This window comes from Dermacentor albipictus, unplaced genomic scaffold (assembly GCF_038994185.2).
Source record: "Dermacentor albipictus isolate Rhodes 1998 colony unplaced genomic scaffold, USDA_Dalb.pri_finalv2 scaffold_16, whole genome shotgun sequence".
Classification (NCBI taxonomy): domain Eukaryota; kingdom Metazoa; phylum Arthropoda; class Arachnida; order Ixodida; family Ixodidae; genus Dermacentor; species Dermacentor albipictus.
Window position 1 is genome coordinate 1,874,631 of NW_027225570.1, and position 18,088 is coordinate 1,892,718.

General features: G+C 46.1%; 1 protein-coding gene across 3 annotated transcripts in view; it reads right to left on the minus strand.

The window, feature by feature from the left end:
* LOC135899650 (methylosome protein WDR77-like) overlaps nt 1-18,088 on the minus strand; it is a 225,214-nt gene that overhangs the window by 90,426 nt on the left and 116,700 nt on the right. For all 3 annotated transcript variants that reach the window (XM_065428958.1, XM_065428957.1, XM_065428959.1), the window contains one exon: nt 5,351-5,418. In XM_065428958.1, coding sequence (XP_065285030.1) covers nt 5,351-5,418 — 68 coding nt within the window. The remainder of the gene's footprint in view (nt 1-5,350; nt 5,419-18,088) is intronic.

Consider the following 18,088-nt stretch of genomic DNA (forward strand, 5'->3'; position numbering starts at 1 on the left):
TCCCACAGGAGTGGGAATGGAACTTTTGTGATAGGTGATATTCATCTGTATCATGCATCACCCCAACCTGATGAGATACCATTAAACTCTGGATTGCAGCTATTGCATCCGATATACTGCTTTGAGTGGCAACAACACTTCAGTTAACATAAGCATCCAGTATGTGCAATGGTACAGCAAGTGTGTGCGAGTGTGTGTTTGTTTTTTTGCACTACACTGAAGAACTGTGCACTGTTTAGAGTGCAATTTTGCCACACAACAATAATCATGCGCAATCTGTGAGCTCTCTAATGTTCAAAAATGTGTGACTGGTACTTTGCTGTGAGGAACACTATTGCGAGAATACTTGGGCACAGCATGAAGAAAATGGGCATAAATAGACAGCACCGGGTGGAGAGTGACAAGTGTTTTACTGTACATGGCAAAAAGCAGGGAGCATGAAGCATGGGGGAACAGAAAAAGAGAAAGGCACAGAGAATTGTTGCTCATTGTCTGTCCTTTTTCCTGTTCCTTTTCCTCATGTTTCATACTTTGTGCCAAGAACATGTGTAGTAATCCTAAACGCCAACTTGCACAAAAACAGAGAATTCTGGGAACTTTTCTATAAGAACCGACCCAAATATTAGAAAATATGTTGAAATCCTTGAGTCAATCAGGCCCATTCAATTAGACATATCAGCGCTGCAGTTTGAGAACAAGATTGAGAAGGAAAACTTTGGATTTCATTTTCTTCATTGATGAAGAACACTAGCTACGCTGTCCAATAGATTACACAAAGTGTACTCTTCACCTTATATTTTTTGAGCTCAGTGACAATTATTGCTCTTCCAGAGACATGTCACCATTAGCTCGGATAGTTGATTGAATTAATTGGTGCTTAGATGACTGAGTTGACTGATTAGTTCAAAATTACTTGAGAGTTCAGTGCATGTCCTGCTCATACTTTCTTTAGTCCTCATTGCAGTAGCGCTAATGCAATACATTCAGTATGTCATCATATGGGATGCCCAGCGCCTCACTTCTTCACAGAATACTGTGTACCCTTCCATCACACCGGAAAACTAATTGGAGAGCTTTAGCCTGCCTGTAAATGCATTACACCTAACCAAATGCTGGCACACTGGATAAAGAAATTTGCGGCATTACTGATGGCACCATATGGTGACATTGACATCAACTGGAACATGCCAGTATCTGCCGGGGCAAAAGGATCGATGGCAACGATCATTAAAATAACTGTAATAGCTTTTTCCTCTTCTGCGAGAACAGTGACACGATACAAACATTTCTCAGGCATTGTGGTAGAAGCACCAAAGAATGTTGCTACCAATGCTGTGCTGGAATGTGCAATGCATGTGGTGATCGGTAACCGTAGTAATTATATCCATCAAAAAGCACAGCTGTGGGTTGTTGTGGGAAGGCCACAACGGCATGATAGCTTCCACCCCATGAATGTAAGCTGCATTTTGATTGAAAGCAGCACAAGTCTTCGCTGGGCGAGTGAAATTCCATAGGGTATGGATATTTTTTCGTGTGCTTTTATTTGTATTTTTCAAGTTGGATCATTTTCATTTTCCAAAGTCAACTTTCTTATTTCTTTTTGTATTCACCTCGTACGCGTACAAAGAACCCATCGTGGCACCACACTTGGTGATGACGATGGCATTGCGGGGCCTCTATTACTCACTCTCATAATTTTTTATTCTAGGGATACCTATATAGTAATTCTTGAGACTAAATCAAACGCGAATCAGATAGTGCAAGAAGCAAACTGAATATCAAACAACGGTCAAATAGTTGTCAAATAATGAACAGGTGTTCTCACCATTACAGTGAAATCTCGATATAATAAACTTCAGGGGACTGTGTAAAATTGTTAATTATCCTGAAAGGACATTACAGTGAAAGCCCCAAAATTAGCCATTCCACTCATCAAGCCATCAGTTCATAAGCTGTCACCATATGAGCAAAAATGTCACAGTTGGCTCTCAGCGCATGCTGTTGCTATTTTTGATAGATTCCACTGCCATGCACCACCGCAGCACCGTATACTGAGTGGCACACAAGACACATTGACGCCAAGAAAACCACTGACAAAGAAGGAGCACCATGTCGCTTCCAAAGCGCAATGTTCTGTTTTGTTTGTTTGTTTATTTTCATATTGTTTGTGTGGACACTGCAACTGTCTCGCTCAAGTACGACACTGTGACATCCCCGCAAGCACGGAGGTTACATTTCTTCACGTGTAGCTGGTATGGCTGCAGAAAGAAGGCCACGTAACCTAAAGCGCCACTCAAGGTCGCGAAGTGCACTCCCCGTAAGTGCACTTAACTTGCTCGCTTGACAGGTGTATAACAAAATGTATTATTAGCTGTCCAAACGTTCTGCTTGTGAAATAAATAATGGTTATACAGTCGAACCAACTTATAATAATATTCAAATGCCACAAAAATTCCATCGTTATAATTGATAATTTTTAAAACCGGGTTGCATGAAAAAATCAAAATAGGGGGATGGCAGAGCTGACCTTAGCAAACTATAATGGTGGGGAAGCCAATGCCCCTCCTCGCTATATCTTAACCACCTTCATCTATCCGGCTGCTGATTGTGCTCACTTGTTTATCTGCTTCCTGGGTGCTCCGATCATGTGTAACAAGCCGCAGCCATCGGCATTAAAGAATGGCACCGCTATAACTGCAAAAAGAGGTCACAGGTGGCAAGCGATATGCGAGCACTGCCGAGGCAGCGTTTTGGTGGGCCCGAAAGGGGCCTTTTGAAATGCGAGGAGGTTGCCGCGGTAGCCTGTCAGCTTGACAAATCCAAAAGAAACGCTGAGGCGAGATCACCCCAATCATCTCGCCATGTACATAGCACTGCATTGCATAAGAAAACCCTATGTCCGTCTGCATTGCCGACATCCTTCTCCAAGGTATCCAGGTGCTCCACTTAGTGCAGCGGAAGGTTCCTAGCGAAAACGAAGCCCCGGAGGAACTGAATCATCTGCCGGGCCTCATGTGGGGACAACATTGAGGCAGCCTGTCCTACCGCATCATCACTGCCATCGTCGCCGTCGCCATCTGATGCAAGCACGTTGGCGACGATTGCCTCAGGTTGGAAGCATTGTTTTTAAATCTACAGCCATGCACTTTCTCTTCGCCGGCAATGTCATGCATTGTCGATTATCACCCGGCGGGTCAGTCATCTTCTGTTTCGGCGGTGAGTCAAAAGAGGCTGAGAAACCACGTGGCTAGTAACGATTTTGACGCAACCAACAAAGACAAACACAGGCGATTACGCTGTTTACAGAACTGCACTGAATGAGGAGCCAGGGAGCAACATGTGAGCCGCGCAGTTGGCGTGGCCCATTTGTGTTTCGGAGGGTGGCGCGGTGTAGAGATATGGGCGCAGCCCATTCATCTTTGAAGGGGTGGAAGGGCGACGGGAGAGAGGCGCACGAAGAAGGCTGGAAAATGAGCGCGCGACGGCCGTTCGAGCAGCGGGCCGTCGTGCAGCAGCTCGAATTTCCTTTTTTCTTTTCAAGGATTTCGCATTTCACTACCTTTCAGCTTGGACACCAAGCAGCCAGACTTCATCACTATAACAAATAATGCGGCATTAGGGCATTGCAGTATGCAGGCTATTTCACCATGCAAAACATACGAAAGTTGACGGTGCAGCAGCTTCTTATTGTTATAAACAATATATTGTTGAAACCGGTATCGTTATAAGTGGGTTCGACTGTATCGTCTTTTGCTCTTCATCTTTTACTTGCCAATCCCTATAATGCAGCGGCTTGTAATGTTTCTGACTCAATAACATTCTTTGGGTGTGGTTGCTCTCCGAATGCTTATTTTCTGCGCGATCGCTTGCGGGTGTTATCAGTTGCAGTGGATTTGTTCTTGCTATGGACAATTAAGGGTTGGAACATAGATGTACTGTACATTGTAATAGCTTGCAGCAAAGACGTACTATCGATAGTCACTCGCTTGCACTGAGGATCATCACAAAACATTCAGCTTCGAATATTCGTGCTCCGTCAGGGCAGTTGTCACCCATGCTTCAAGCGCATTGATTCCATTCACTTATTCTTTATACATGAAAAACAGAGTGGGCGTACGGCATAAGTTTGAGAGTGTGCTGGGGTGGATGTGTGTAGATAATGTGCAAGGAACTTACTATTCCAGAAAACGACGCTACTCCTTTGTCACTGTGTCACCAGCGGTACTCACTTTTGCCAACGTTACAAAACTGAAATCCTTCTGGAGTTTAGCAATACAATGTTGGTGGGTGAATTAATTTTTTTCATCATAAAGGAAAGTCGTGCATCGCAAAGAGCCGGAAACATGGGCGGACCTTGCTTAGCAGCAGTCCATGCACTTGGTCATACAGATTCATTCCATTCTTCCATATTCCAGTTACTATTCTTGCAGCCAACTTCTGCACAGGTCTCCCCTCCTCCCTTCCACATTTTGCAGCATAAATGAAGCACAGTGTGTTAGTGAAGACCTAGTTGCATTTCCTACAGCTGATCACACAGTAGCAGGGTAGAAACGGGAATGGTTTCGCATTCGTGCCCTTTTGCACACTTTTGCCTGAGGCAATGCATGTGATGCTGCTGGTAGTGCCATCTCGTTTCTCTAGAGGAAACTACTACACGCGCAAGGAACAGCTGAGCATTCAAGTAGTCCCTTCACCCTATCTTGGAGGTAATCTGTGGTGGGGGCAAACGGTGGGTCAGCTGAGATGGCTGGTGGCTTCGTGTGCGCTGTCTTCCAACATCTCTAGTGTCACACAATCTCAAGTTTTGGTGACACTTGGAAGCAAAAGGCAGGACGAAGCGTTCTCAAATTTGTTCGAAGTGTTCGCACCTCTGTGCTGGTACTCTTAACCACGCGAGCACTGTGACAGCTCTGCCTGCACTCAACGAGTAAGATCTGTTCATGTTTGCCTGAGCATGTAACACCATGCTTGTTATTTAGTGAGCAACTGTTTACTGCAATTTATACGGCTGATACAATTACGAATTTACTTAGTGTAGTTGTCTAACACATTGGTATAGTTATAGATATAGCCATCTACATAGCTATCTGGCTTATGTTTCTTTCATTAAAATGCCCAAAACGCAAAATCGTTGAATGTACCATTCAATATAGCAGGACAGTCATATTAGAATAAATAAATAAAGAAAAAAAAACTGAAAGCTTATTCGCTTGTGTGAATCCCCCTTCTCTTCTTTCGTCATAGCAAGGTGCCTATACTCAAAGATTTCAACAAGCCACAAAGCATTGCAATGAGCCAACAGTGTGTGGCTCAGTGCAGCCCTCTTAGCAGAGTAAAAGACAGAACTTGCCTTGCTGCAGGATAGGAAGACATTGGGGTCTGTGGAGAAGACCACCTTCCAGACAGCATCAGAGTGCGCTGCAGGGAAGACAGCTTGCAGTCAAGAAACAAAATAATTTGTGTTGGGCCAAAGGCACTTGTCCCACTCAGAACTGCCACCCTTTGCACAACCATGAAATGGTCGTCCAACCATTCTCAGTTTTCCATTGTAGCCGACTCTAGAGTGGCCAGTATCAGGGTGTCTACCAAGTTGACATTTTCAAATTGCCTGAGTTTTCCAGGTTTTCCCAGAGTGCCTTTGCAAAATTCCATGAGTGACAAGGAACCCTGTTTTATGTCAAGATGGGCTGACACCATGTCGCCCGATGCTGTCACTTTCTAAACAAACATGTTAAAAAATAAAAAAAAAGACTTAATCCAGTTTAAATAATAAGGGGTAATGTTTATTTTATTCACAATATAAAACTGAAGGGAGGGGTAGTAAGAAGCACAGCGAATAAAATATCTTTAAAAAAATTATGGTAAAGCCCATTGCAAATTGAGTCAAACATTTTCAATACGAATAGAAAGAGATGCATACAGAAGCAAATATTTTCGAAAATGAGCTATTTCTTTCGACTGATAGCAAGCTCATTGGTATTAGGCCCGAACTTTGTCACAAGTGAGAGTCTCTCAGCAGCTGGAAAGTCAACCTGAACTGTCCTGACACAATCTCAGCCCACACACAATGCCTCAGTGTTGCATTTCACTGCTTTAAAGAGCTTATTTTGGTTTGGATGAAAGTCACCTGCACCTCGGTGTCAGCCAGCACTTTCCTTTTTTGAGCTCAAGTTCCTTCAAAGAAGAGGCAGCACAGTTAATTTACCAATCATTCCGCAATGTGACGGTGCTTTCTGTTCTGGTTCCCGTTCTGCTGCGCGCTCACCCAACGGACCATTTGAAGCATCCTCTTGATCAGTTGTACAGTAAGTGCCCCATTTTTCGGCCTCCCCAGGGGCCGCTAGAACTTCAGAAAAAACAGACAGTCCGGAAAAATGAATGCATGTCTTTTACTGCCCTTAAGGACTCTAATCGCCACAGACACATCCGAAAAAGCTCTGAAGGCCTGCCAGTACACTTATTAGGCATATTGGTGCCTGTGCTGGGACAGGAGATGGCGCGTGCACGTGTGTATAACCCGCCTTTTTCATTTTCCTGTGCTACCCTCTGTTGCACGCCGCTGAAAACGTTTTGAAAGGGTGCCGGGCTTTCGCCGGTTGATTTTTATGCCTGCACTCATGCTGAGTGTGCGTCACTTGTGCATTTTCTGGATTGCAAATCATTATTAATGGCTTTTTCGGGGCAGCATATCGTTCCTGGAGGCTATGTAGCACTCACCGACTACTCGGTGAGCAGGCCTGAGTGCACTGTTGTGCAAACAGTGCGGCCGGTAAAAGCATGCTGAGTTCCGTTTGCCGATACAGATGCCTTGAAGTTTGTTGTCGCTAATTTCTGCCCTTGGAGCTCGCTTTTTATATTCTTTTTACACATTATTTGGACAATTCGCATATTCAAGAAGTCGTCGAAGTTTAGCAAAGCGTATACTTGTTTGCACTGACACTGACGGCCACAGATTGTCATTAGCATCAAATATTGGAGAAAGGGTGCATCGATGATATGAAATAATGTCAAAACATAGCAAAACATACACATCTGTGCATATGCACCATGTTGTTCCACCTTAAGACGAGACAATATGAGCAGCCGAACCAGTTAAACAATGGCAACTGTGATTCAAATGTATATATTACGGGCTGGTAATTTATTACTGATTATCGCTTTTCTTTAACCCATTCATGCTTACAATTTGCGCCTGCCATAAAGCATTATTAGATAAAACTGTGCTTGCATAAGTGCTCAATTATAAGACGTGTTGTCCCCTCGCGAAAACGCAGATGCCATCACTGACACTGTTGGTATAACTGAGCGAGGCCGTTCATGCTGCTGTTTACAGAATGCACCGTCTCTTGTTTCCAGTTTGATGCAGAGTGCATCTCTGAGATTCAGAAATGTGTCAGCATAACACTTACAGACCCACCAATTTACATAGCGAATGCAACCAGCAGCCTACGGGCACGGTAATGTACAGATGTTGGTACAGCATGGTGTCGCCACTTGCCACTTATCGTGTCTGTGACGCAGGAAGTGAAGTGCAGTTGCTTTCAAATGGATAAAGCTAGAACTAAACAATAAAAGCAGTTCCCATCTTCATAACTGCTTATATTTAAGTTCCAGTCCACCGGTATACTTATAGTGGGCTTGACGTCGCCACGCTTCTCTGAACAGGATCAACATTGGCTCAAACTTCACATGCACGGCTTGAGAGCGTTGAGGCTTGTTTATTTAAACTTGGTAGGCATGTGTGACTCAGACTGAGTGCAATTAGTTATACATACAAGCAAAGACACTTTCACTATTGCATTGTCGATTCGATGACAAATCACGCAGGATTCGGTCGAATGATGGTCGGCACGCTGATTTCGTCGGTGCCACCAACAAGAAAGCCCATTGCAGTACGACAACTCGCGCTTGGTGGTGGTGTCGTTGTTGGCCTGGTCTAATAAAAGGGTTTCAGCGACGCACAATAATCAGTCAATCGTTGGCATCAGCGTCTTGTCAGTCTTGTATCGACCCATTGTTACCATGCCTTAAACGAGTACGTGAAGTCAAGCACGTGCTGTCACCACCTGCAAGAGAGAGCCGACGCTGCAAGAAGATTTTGTCAGCAATGTGATGTTTTTTTAAGTGTCGCTCAAGTGTAACACACAGGTTTTTTCTTAAATTTGATAGCTGTCAATGCAATTCAGCAACTACGACGTTAATGGTGCAGTTCGGACAAGGCCCTGACCGGCTTCTGTTTCAAAGTGGAGTTGCAGTCTTATGCTACATACGTTTTCAGCACCACACCGACGTCGAGCTACCAGTGGTGTTTCACCGTGGTACACGGCACGAGTGTTTACAGCAACGCGCGTCCAAGCACTTATTTTTCTTTCTGGGGACTTTCTGGCATGAAGCCACGCATGCGACCCTTCCAAAACATTTCGTGACTAATCTGCTAGGGGCAGGGCACATGCGTCATTGCACCACGAAAAAGCCGGATTAGAGAATACTGTTTCCGAAGGCTGAGAGAAGAGAGATGAAGAAGAAGATCAAAGACACTGGCTGCTGAGTGTTGTTGGTGGTCAGGCAGCTTAACTATTCCGACTCATCCTGTATATATATTGTAAATATAGTTTTTATATACTTTCAACATCCCCGTAACATATTGGTGAGAGGTGCGTCATAGCATGGCTGCAAATGGAGCTCTGCAGTGGATGTCGCATCACCATCCACACTATGAATGATGGTGAGCACGCGGGATCAACATTGTTGCTGCCTCCAACGTCACTATTGCCGGCTACGTCGCTGTTGCCTTCGGTTATCGTTGTGCAACCCAAGGATCCTGGGACTTTCTGCGAGACCAATGGCACCAACGTTGAATAGTGTGTGGCCATGTACAAATGCATGAGTGGAATCAACAGATGAGACCCTACGCTTATGCTAGCTAACCTGTTGTTCTACCTAGGAGGCACGGCAAAGGTGTTGTACGAAAACCACGAAGAGGAGCTAACCAGCTGGGACCAATGCAAAGAGAAATTGACAGAATTGTTTGGCAAACTAGCTGGCCGTAAAATTGCCGCAAAGCAGGAACTGGACTCCCGTGCAGAATCGCCCCCGGAGTCCTATGTCTCGTACATCCAGGCCGTGCTGACACTTTGTCGTAAAGCCGATCACGACATGACAGAAGCTGTGAAGGTCGGGCACTTGCTTAAGGGCATTGCTGACGATACGTTTAATCTGCTCATGTGCAAGAACTGCTCTACAATGCAATCATTAAAGAGCGCAGACAATTCGAGCAGGCCAAAAGCTGACGCGTCTTGCAACCATTCGCCAAACTTCCCATTACTGCCGCAACGTCAACATGTGAAGATCAACCCGCAAAGCAGCACGCGTCGCCATAAGAGGACGTGGTGCGAATCGTTAGACGTGAATTGGATGCAATGGTGCCCGCACCTCCCTGTTCGCATAGCCCTGATGCTACCACATTTTCAGTTCCCCTTGTAGAAGCCATCGTTTGCCAGGAACTTGAAAACTTTGCTTTACAGTCTGTGTGTGCTGTCGCCAACGCCAGAGCTAACGAACACCCTTCTACTATTTTCGCTCCACCCCGACGCTTCTCTCCATGTTACCGCAATCAAAAACTACGCACGACCAACCGATATGCTTCACCTGACGCCGCATTGGTCATGTTGCCAGATACTGTCGCAACTCATGGCCCTCAACACCTCACACGCTGACCAACCTGAGCCATTTTAATGGAAATGCCCGCAATGTTTTGCCCACCACCGAGTCTAACAGCGCCGACAACTCTGCTAGGAACAGGTGGTACAGTCACTCACCCTTGCTGCGCGGACACCAGTCTCGCTCACTGCAAACATGTCGCCCAGCTTCCCATTTGCCGCAGCCACGTCGCCTTTCGTCCCCTGGGGCTTTTGGCCGCACCCTTTCGGAAAACTAAGAAATGCAGCCCTTGGAGGTGGTGCTGCATTGCCGACTACTGGAGCAAATCCTCTGTCTGTGCCCATAAGGAGAAGTGTAATTGACGTCAAAATAGATGGCGTACCTGTCCAAGCACTCGTCCACACTAGAGCCCAAGTATCTGTGATGAGTGCTAGCCTATGTAGACGTTTAAAAAGAAGGTCATCACCCCAGCAGCTGCCCAAGTGCTTCGTGTGGCCGACCGTGGCGGGCGTGTTGTTTTTGGAATGTGTACTGCACATTTAATTATATCTGACCACCCTACTTCTGTTCTCTTTGCTGTGATCGACAAGTGCCCTCATGACGTCATCTTTGGATTGGACTTTTTATCCACTCATTCTGCTCTGATCGACTGCGCGACCAGCATTCTTCAGTTAGCACTGCCTCAACTCGCCGATGCTCCGAGTACCACCCCACCGCACTTGTGCTTGCTTCAAGATGGCGTCTGTCACCCGAGGCAGTTACTTACGTTACTTTGACCGCTCAGCCACAAGTTCCTGGCGGTGAATGTGTGCTTCACCCCATCATCGACATGCTTTTGAACCGGAACGTAGGCTTTTCCGCATATGTTGGTCACGGTTACTAATAACGACGTCATTCTACAGCTTCTTAATTTTAGCCTGTGCACTCAAGCGCTTCCGAGGAAGAAGAAGAAGCGCCGAGCAGTGCAGACGTGGAAGCATCGGCTCCGTTTCTTTTTCCATGCTCCGCTCGTCAGTTTTGAGAGTGCAACGAAAAGAAGCATACCACTGGATCCGCGAAGTGACGACGAATCTACTGACACCAAGATTCGAGGTGGGGCTTGTTTTTTCACAATCTTACGGAACGTTTTCTGTTCCTTAGTAAGGAGGGAGCCTTTGCTGGGCGTAGTAAGCCCACCTGACCGCAGCCATGGCGGATACAAACATGGAAGATGAAGATTTTACTGGAAATGAAGGAAACAATGGTCAGGACGACTACGGCTGGCAAGTAGTGGCTGGCCGAAGATCACGAGCTAGCACAAAGGCTGTGGATGAGGACAGCACATTGCCACGTAATCAGCGAGAGCATGGAGTCAAGGGAACCGCCGTTGGTAGAATGGTCAAGAATCGAGTTATCAAAGCTTCGAGGATGCCTCAACTGCCCGAGGAGCACAGAAAGATTATACGACCTCGACGAGGGCTCAATTTGAACAAGGTGAGCACCACCACGATTGGTTCCGCAGTCATCGAGGCGTTCGGCCTAATGGAAGAGAACGCTCGTGAAGATGTTGTCTGCCCAAACTTCATTCAAAATATCATCGTAGTCAGCACACCTAAGCCTGAACATGCTGCGAAGTACGTTAGAATCAAGTCTTTCAAGATTATGGAAGCGGAATACGAGGCAAATGCATACGAAGCGGCACCACATGCCACATGCAAAGGCGTCATCCAAAGAGTGGACATCAGAGACTTGCAAGCTATAATAAGAAGAAACATCGTGCATGACTTGAACCCGCTTGCGCTGGCTGCCAAGCGCATCAAGACGTCGGGATTGGTCATCGTACTTTTCGATGGACTCAAAGTGCCCAATTTTTTCAGGTACGGATCCACACTAGTGAGATGCTACCTCTACAGGAAGCAATTCGACGTCTGCTTCACTTGCGGAAGGGTTGGGCACCGCTCCGATGTGTGTCCAACACCTGGCTTTGTTCAGTGCAGGGGATGTGGAACTCGCAACCCAGGAGATGAACATGTGTGTGTACCTAAGTGTAAATTTTGTGAAGGCGATCACCCTACCGGCGACATGTTTTGTAAGCAAAGATTTCAAATCCCTTACGTCGTACGACTTCGTCGAAGAGAGCGCAACAGGACTCGGTCGTCAACAAGAGTGCAGTCGGAAGCGCAACAGCTGGCGCCCAACCATCGCCCCGAGGACAGGGAGCACTCACGCTCCAGGAGTCGCACCAGATCCAGGCATCGTTCACTATCCAGGGAGAGAAGGCGCTCCAACTCAAGGGAAGCGCAGGTTCGCTTCGTGCAAAGGGACTCAATACCTGGAGAGAAGAAGACGCTAGGAGCCTCTTGGGCTGACAAAGTAAAAGGTATGGCGAGAGTTGCTGGGGGTGCCTCGGCTGCTGTGGGTGATGACAATGATGCCAGAATAGAGCAATTAATTAAAGAAGTAACTTCTTTAAGAAAAGCTAATGAAGAATTGACAAGGCAGGTAGCAGAGCTTCGTAAAAAAGAGCAGTCGAGCCCTGCTAGAGTAGAGATAGATAGACCTGCAAGCAAAAGCAGCGATCCAGGAGAATACAGCTCTCCTGCCCCTAAAAAGAGGGTGGTGAGTTCCGAGGATGAGTCAGTCTTCTCAGCCCTCAGTGAAATAAAAGATGCAATTAAAGCGATAAGAGAGACAGTGGAAACGACCAACTTTAAAGTGGACAAATTGTGGAAATGGAGACTAACGGCGGAGAAAAGACTTAGGAAAATTGAGACGCGAGAGGATGACGACGATGAGTATCTGCCATCGGAGGTGGATAGTATAAAGTCCATTCCTGGACTGTCGGGGGCCATCACAAAGAGGAAAGTAGCGGGTAATAGAAAGGCAGCCTCACCTAATAACAATGGACAGTAATCATGGATTTAACGTGTGGCAATGGAATTGTCGCGGGTTCCAACACAAAAAAGCAGCACTGCGACAGGTGATCAGGTCATCTGAGGCCAGGTCAAAAGTAATTATGCTGCAGGAAACCTTAGCGGACGAAATTATGCTTACTGGGTACAAAGTTATATGTAGAGACAAAAAAACGAGGAGGGGGTTGGCGACCCTCATTGACAAAAAGTTGCCATACATTGAGCATGATATTCAACTTGGACATTCCAGGTTTGAATTTGTTCTAGTTGAGATAATACTTAGAAGGTACAGAGGTAAGACGCAAAGCATTTTCTGTTTGAATATTTAGAGCAGTCCTAACGACATGCGACAGAGGTTTAGAGCCCTCTTCAACACGGTGCTTTCGGTTGCCAAAAACTCCCGGCTAATTATTGGAGGGGACTTTAATGCTCCCTTTCAGACATGGGGACACACTTAAGAAAGACGGGGAATGCGGGAGATGGAAATTCAAGACGATGAGCAAAACGTGAACAAGGTGAATGCAGGAACTCTCCTGCATTCATCTGCTCCTGCATTCACCTTGTTCACGTTTTGCTCAGGGGGATACAATTGGAACACGAAGAAGGGAGAGGAGCTATGGAGTCTTGCCATGGATCTGGGGTTATGCTTGATTACTGATCCGGCGTATACTGCCCACCCGCTGTGGCACGTCCACAGGCAGGGACTCCACACCAGATCTTACTTTCGTAAACAACTCAGGAGGAGCCAATTGGGAAAATTCAAACATGGATCTCGGGAGCGATCATTATATCATACACATAACCATACGCATACCGAGATAGGAAACTAGAATCTTCAAATTCACTGATTGGGATCAGTTCAGAAAAATCAGGGCGAACAGAAGGAAAGTGGGGTCTCTAGATGCCGAGCAGGATCCCCTTCAGACGTGGGTCGTCCAGCTCAGAGAGGACGTCAAAAAGGCCACTGAAGAAATCAGGACAGAGGAAAATATTGAGGCTATAGACAGCAGGCTGGCGCATCTGATTGAGGCCAAACAGTCTATATTACAGAGATGGAAGACGCAGAGACTTAACAGAAGGCTTAGGAAAAAAATTGCGCAATTAAATAGAGAAATTGATAATCACTCGAAGACTCTCGTGAAGCAACAGTGGGATGAGATCTGTAATTTGGCTGATGGTAGACTCAAGCATGGAGGTAGCTGGAACCTCCTCAAGCACTTGCTCAACGAGAATGAAACAAGGACAAGCAAGAGAACAGCTATATCTAAGTTGGTTCATCAGGAAAGCCAAGATAAAACACAGAAGGATATCATGGATATTCTCGCATCCAAATATCTCCCACTTAAACAAGCAAACGAAGAAGACGAGAGCCCCGAATATACGGGAGGCATATGTGAAGAACTTGACCGGGACTTCACTGAGAGTGAAGTGAGGGCGGCTCTTCACAGTCTTAATAGTAGATCGGCGGCTGGACCTGACGGAATAACTAACAAGATATTAAGAAATCTGGATGATGAATCAATTTCTTATCTAACTGAACATTTCAATGAGTGTTGGAGAAAAGGGGTCTACTCAGAGGAATGGAGGGTGGCCAATACTATCCTGATACCAAAGCCAGGAAAACAACTCACTCTGGACAACCTCCATCCTATTTCCTTAATGTCCTGTCTAGGCAAAGCTATGGAACATGTCATCCTAAATCGACTCACTAAATACGTTGAGCAGAACGACATCCTCCCGTACAACTTGATCGGCTTTCGTCCCGGGCTGTCAACTCAGGATGCTATGCTGCTGATCAAACACCAACTTATACAGGCCAGCCCAGCGCATACGAAAGCTCTTTTGGGATTGGATGTGGAAAAAGCTTTTGATCGTATAAAGCATAAGGCAATACTTGGCGTCCTCTCAGAGATGGGGTTAGGTAAGAGGCTGTTTAACATGATTAAGGACTTTCTTAGAAATCGAACTGCACAACTCTTGCTGGGTGAGCTTAAATCAGAAGCTAAGAATTTGGGAAATAGGGGCACTCCACAAGGGGCTGTGCTCTCACCCATGCTATTTAATTTAGCAATGTCCAGGGTTGCAAGATATCTGGAGAAAATTGAGGGTATACATTATATGGTATATGCCGATGACATAACCGTATGGAGTGCCAAGGGTAATGTACGACAGACAGAAACCAGATTGCAGGAAAGTTTAAATGTTGTAGAGAACACACTGAAAGACATGGGGTTGAAATGCTCGGCAGCCAAATCAGAACTCTTGGTCATTAAACATCGCAGAAAAGGTCGCAAACCAAGAGGTTACATTCCGGAAGTTGAGCCAAGGGTGTGCTTATACACTCATGAAGGATCCGCAGTCAGGCTAGTTGAAACAATCAAGGTTCTTGGGTATAGCATAGACGGAAACAATGCTAACTATAAAACAATACAACATATTTCGAATAAAGCAGATGAAGTCATTAGGTTACTAAGGAGAATTACCAATAGACACACAGGCTTAGGAGAAGACAGCGCTTTGAGGCTAATACACGCCTTTGTTCTCTGTCACTTCACTTATGTGGCTGGATTATTGAAATGGAAGCAGGCAGAACTTAACAAACTTAATGTGATGCTCAGGAAGCTCGTTAAACCAGCCCTAGGGATACCCAGTAACGCTGCAACGGACAAACTCATGAGTCTAGGGGTGCACAACACAAAGGAAGAAATCGCAGAGGCCCAACAGCTAGCGCAACACGAGATTGACAAGATCACGAGCTGGCAGGAACATATTACAGGCAATAGGTACAGAATTGAATACATCAAGGAGCCCAATAGAGGCTGAAGTAGAATTAAGGATTGACATTAGGAACAAGATCAGAACCAACCCTCTCCCCAGAAACATGCATCCAGAATATATTGTCGAAAGGAGAAAGGCAAGAGCTAAAGCAATCTTGCAGGAAATAGAACAGCAGAACCAATTGACAGCATTAGTTGATGCAGCCTGGGTGAAAGGTAAAGAAGCATATACGGCCATTGTCTCAAATTATCAAGGGAAGGTGTAAGATGCTATCACTATTTTTACCAAGGACCCCATGGTGGCGGAACAAGTGGCAATTGCTCTAGCCATCAGGAGTAATAAGTGGGCCTGCATTTACAGTGATTCGAAATCCACTATAAAGTGTTTTGATAAAGGCTACGTAGCTGGTGTTGCAGCGAAACTTTTTGAAAACATATTGGATTATGAGAACTGAAATTCGATGGTTTCCTGCGCATACGGGAAAAGTGGACGAGACTCGGATAAACCTCAATGAGGTTGCTCATGACTTAGCACGAGGACTTGCTAACCGTGACAGTCACAACCGAGCCGTTCACCATCAAGCCAGGGAATCTAGAGATCATTTAATAACATACAATGACATTACCAAACACTACCATTTAGGACGCAGGCAATTCCCATTGCCACATTCAAAACTGAACAGGGCTCAGGCAGTCTCACTTCGCTTATTGCAAACAGGTACATATCCCACACCGTACACCATTAATAAAATATATCCAGAGAGGGAGATTAGCATGGACTGCAACGATTGTAATGGCATCATTGGAATCAGACATATGCTGGCGGGGTGCCCCGCGACTCTCCCCAACCTCGTTGAAGAATGGACACAGTGGGAGAAAACGATTCAAAGCCCATTGTTTCAGGACCAACTAAGGGCCGTCCAGAGGGCCCATGATGTCGCTGAAAGGCTTGGCCTGACAGTGCCAACGTGGGAGCGGCCCGCCTTGACTTAAGAAGTCGAACCTCCAGACTTCATTCCAATAAATGTTTTCACACACACACACACACTCAAGTGCTTCCGGCCAGCATGTCCTTGGCCAGCGCTTCTATCGGTTGCGAATTTGACATTGCGAGTCTGAATGCTGAGAGTGGCTAATTAGCACCAATTGCAGTTGACAGCTCTGGTTACTTAACGGATGACTTTGCGAACATGATTGCACCTGACCTCACCTCTTCTGCACAGACCACGGACATATGACATAAAAATTGTAACAGCGCAAACACATGCAACCACAAAGTACTAAGGACGGGAAACAAGCGCCGACTGTCTCGTCTTTGGTACTTTGTGGTTGCATGTGTTAGCGCGTTACAATTTTTATGTCAAGTATGCACCAACTCGCCCAGAAAGAAGTTTTAATGACGGACATATGACTCCTGCTTGAATCGTATGGTAACATCTTTGATTTCGGCGACAGGCCATTAGGCCAAACATCTGTTGTTTACCACCATATAAACACTCGAGATATGAATCCTATTCGTTGGCATGCCTATCGTGTATCGCATGCTGAACTTTGAGTCATCCAATCAGAAGTGGACAAAATGCTCCGCAAAGGGGTCATTGAGCCATCAGCCAGCCCTTGGGTTTCGCCTGTCGTCCTTGTGAAAAAAAAAAAAAATGGTACCTGGTGTTTTTGCGTCGATTATCGCCACTTAAACAAGATCACGTGAAAAGACGTCTACCCACTACCACGCATCGATGACGCCTTGGACTGCTTGCACGGAGCTAAATACTTCTCATCTATTGATTTTCGTTCCAGCTACTAGCAGATTTCAGTTGATGAAATGGACTGCGAGAAGACGGCCTTCATCACGCCGGATGGCTTATATCAGTTTAAAGTCATGCCCTTTGGCCTATGCAATGCTCCTGGGACAATTGAACGTATGATGGACTCTCTTCTGCAAGGTTACAAATGGACCACCTGTCTCTGTTACCCTGATGACGTTATTGTTCTTTCTCCCACGTTTGGCAGCCACCTTACCCGACTCGCTGCAATTCTTGTGGTCTTCCGAAAAGCTGGCCTTCAACTGAACTGCACGAAGTGTCAATTCAGGCACTGTCAAATCACCATGTTGGGACAACCTCATTGACGCATGCGAAGTCCACTCAGATCCGGAAAAATTTCGCGCTGTACGCAGTTTCCCTGTTCCACGTTCTGCCTCTGACGTGCGCTTCTTCGTCGGCCTGTGTTCTTACGTTCACTGTTTCGTCAAAAACTTTGTCGACGTTTCTCGCCCTTTGACAGATCTTCTAAAGAACACACGATTCTCGTGGGGCTCGGAGCAGGCTCACGTGTTCGCCACCCTCATCGGGTTTCTGACCACCCCTCCCATACTTGCCCACTTTGATCCGTTTGCACCGACCGAAGTCCACACTGACGGAAGCGGCCATGGCATCGGCGCTGTTCTCGCCCAACACCAGAATGATACCGAGTGCGTGATAGCTTATGCTAGCCGCCTGCTGTCACCTGCCAAGAGAAATTACTCCATCACCGAGCGAGAGTGCTTGGCTTTAGTTTGGGCTGTCGCCAAGTTCCAGCCATATTTGTATGGCCGCACATTTTCGGTTGTCACAGACCACCACGCACTCTGCTGGCTGTCTTCCTTACGGGACCCCACTGAACAGCTTGGTTGGTGGGCTTTTCGGCTCCGAAAATTTTCATTTACTGTCCATTACAAGCGCGTTCACGTGGACGCTGACTGCCTCTCGTGTCACCCCATGG